Source organism: Cebus imitator, unplaced genomic scaffold, assembly GCF_001604975.1.
Source record: "Cebus imitator isolate Cc_AM_T3 unplaced genomic scaffold, Cebus_imitator-1.0 Scaffold187, whole genome shotgun sequence".
NCBI classification, from domain to species: Eukaryota; Metazoa; Chordata; class Mammalia; order Primates; family Cebidae; genus Cebus; species Cebus imitator.
In genome coordinates this window covers 141395-142908 of record NW_016107502.1, presented here as the reverse complement: position 1 = coordinate 142908, position 1514 = coordinate 141395, and the positions used below count along the sequence as shown (strand labels likewise).

General features: G+C 43.6%; 1 protein-coding gene across 1 annotated transcript in view; it reads right to left on the bottom strand.

Annotated features, from left to right (window-relative positions):
• Positions 1-114: 114 nt before the first annotated feature.
• RHNO1 (RAD9-HUS1-RAD1 interacting nuclear orphan 1) overlaps positions 115-1514 on the bottom strand; it is a 17717-nt gene continuing 16317 nt past the window's right edge. Inside the window, exon 3 of the mRNA XM_017546053.2 lies at positions 115-1157. Within this exon, the coding sequence (XP_017401542.1) occupies positions 606-1157 (552 nt within the window). The 3' untranslated portion in view covers positions 115-605. The remainder of the gene's footprint in view (positions 1158-1514) is intronic.

Genomic DNA, 1514 nt, shown 5'->3' with positions numbered 1-1514 from the left:
ACAGCATTTCACCATGTTGGCCAGGCTGGTCTCGAACTCCTGACCTCAGGTGATCTGCCTGCCTTGGCCTCCCAAAGTGCTGAGATTATAGGTGTGAGCCACCACGCCCAGCCAGAAGCAAGATTCTCTTAAAAAAAAACTTTCTGTAGCCATTTATTTACATACATTTTAAACAGTTATTACAAGATACTTTAAAAATTTAAACAAAAATACGAAGTAAACAGTTCATGACACTAAACTCAACAGTTTAGGACACAAAGTATTTTAGAAAACAAATCTTGGCTGGGTGTGGTTGAGGCAGGCAGATCACTTGAGGTCAGGAGTTTGAGACCAGCCTGGCCAACATGGTGAAACCCTGTCTCTATTAAAAATACAAAAAAAATTAGCCAGGCATGGTGGCAGGCGCTTATAATCCCAGCTACTGGGGAGGCTAAAACAGGAAAATTCTTGAACCTGGGAAGTGGAGGTTGTAGTGAGATTGTACCACTGCACTCCAGCCTGGGTGACAGAGCAATACAGTATCTCAAAAAAAAAAAATTCTGGAATTGAATTCCCTTATGACTCCAGAAAACATATCTCCTTTCTATTGAGATTGCTGATGGCAGTCAGCTTTTCACAAGGAATTGGCTTCTGCTCAGTTTCCCTCTCTCTCTGAGGTAAGCAAGCAGGTGCTGTCGTCTCCTCCATGTGACCTTTATTCCATACTTGTTCTCAGGGGTGTCTTTAACCAGAACAGGTCCAGGCTCTGGGCTACTGGGAGTGCCAGTGTGAAGAGAGCAGCTTGAAAGGTTTTCCTTCTGATCTGGGGGAATGAGTTCTTCCTTCATAGACGATAACTCTGGGGTCTGGATATCAGGTGGAATGAACACATAAGGTAAGCTCTGAAGTGCCTGAGCTGACATGTCCCCACAGCTTTGGGGACTGAGCACTGGAACTAAGGGTCTTCTGGAAACATCCTTTTCTGATTGATTGGGGCACTCCCTGATTAAGGGGATCCCCAGTGTCTCTGAACGGGAAGATTGTGGACTCTTAAAAGTTAGACGTGGAAACTTGGAAGTGGTAGATTTTCGACTTAAATGTCTCGCCCGGTCTTGGTGGTGGTGTTTCTGGTAGGCTGGGAACAAACTTCCTGCTGTTGTATCAAAATCAGGTGATACCTTAAAAAAAAAAAAAAAAAAAAAAAAAGTGAGGTGAGCCAACTACCAAGTAGTAACCTAAGAGAGGAAACTATATCTGATGAGCGGACTTTAAATCGGAGTCCACTATAGTAATGAACACAAAACTAAAATAGCTGTCTAATGGTATAATAACAGGAAGCTTTGGGCAAGTTATTCTGTCTCTCTGGCTTTCAGTTTCATCATGTGTAGGAAAGGGGATGATGTCTCTTTCACTTCATCACATCATATATCATAACTTTTTTTTTCCCCCTGGGATGGAGTCTCACTCTGATGTCTAGGCTGGAGCACAGTGGCACTATCTCAGCTCACTGCAACCTCTGCCTCCCAGGTTCAACC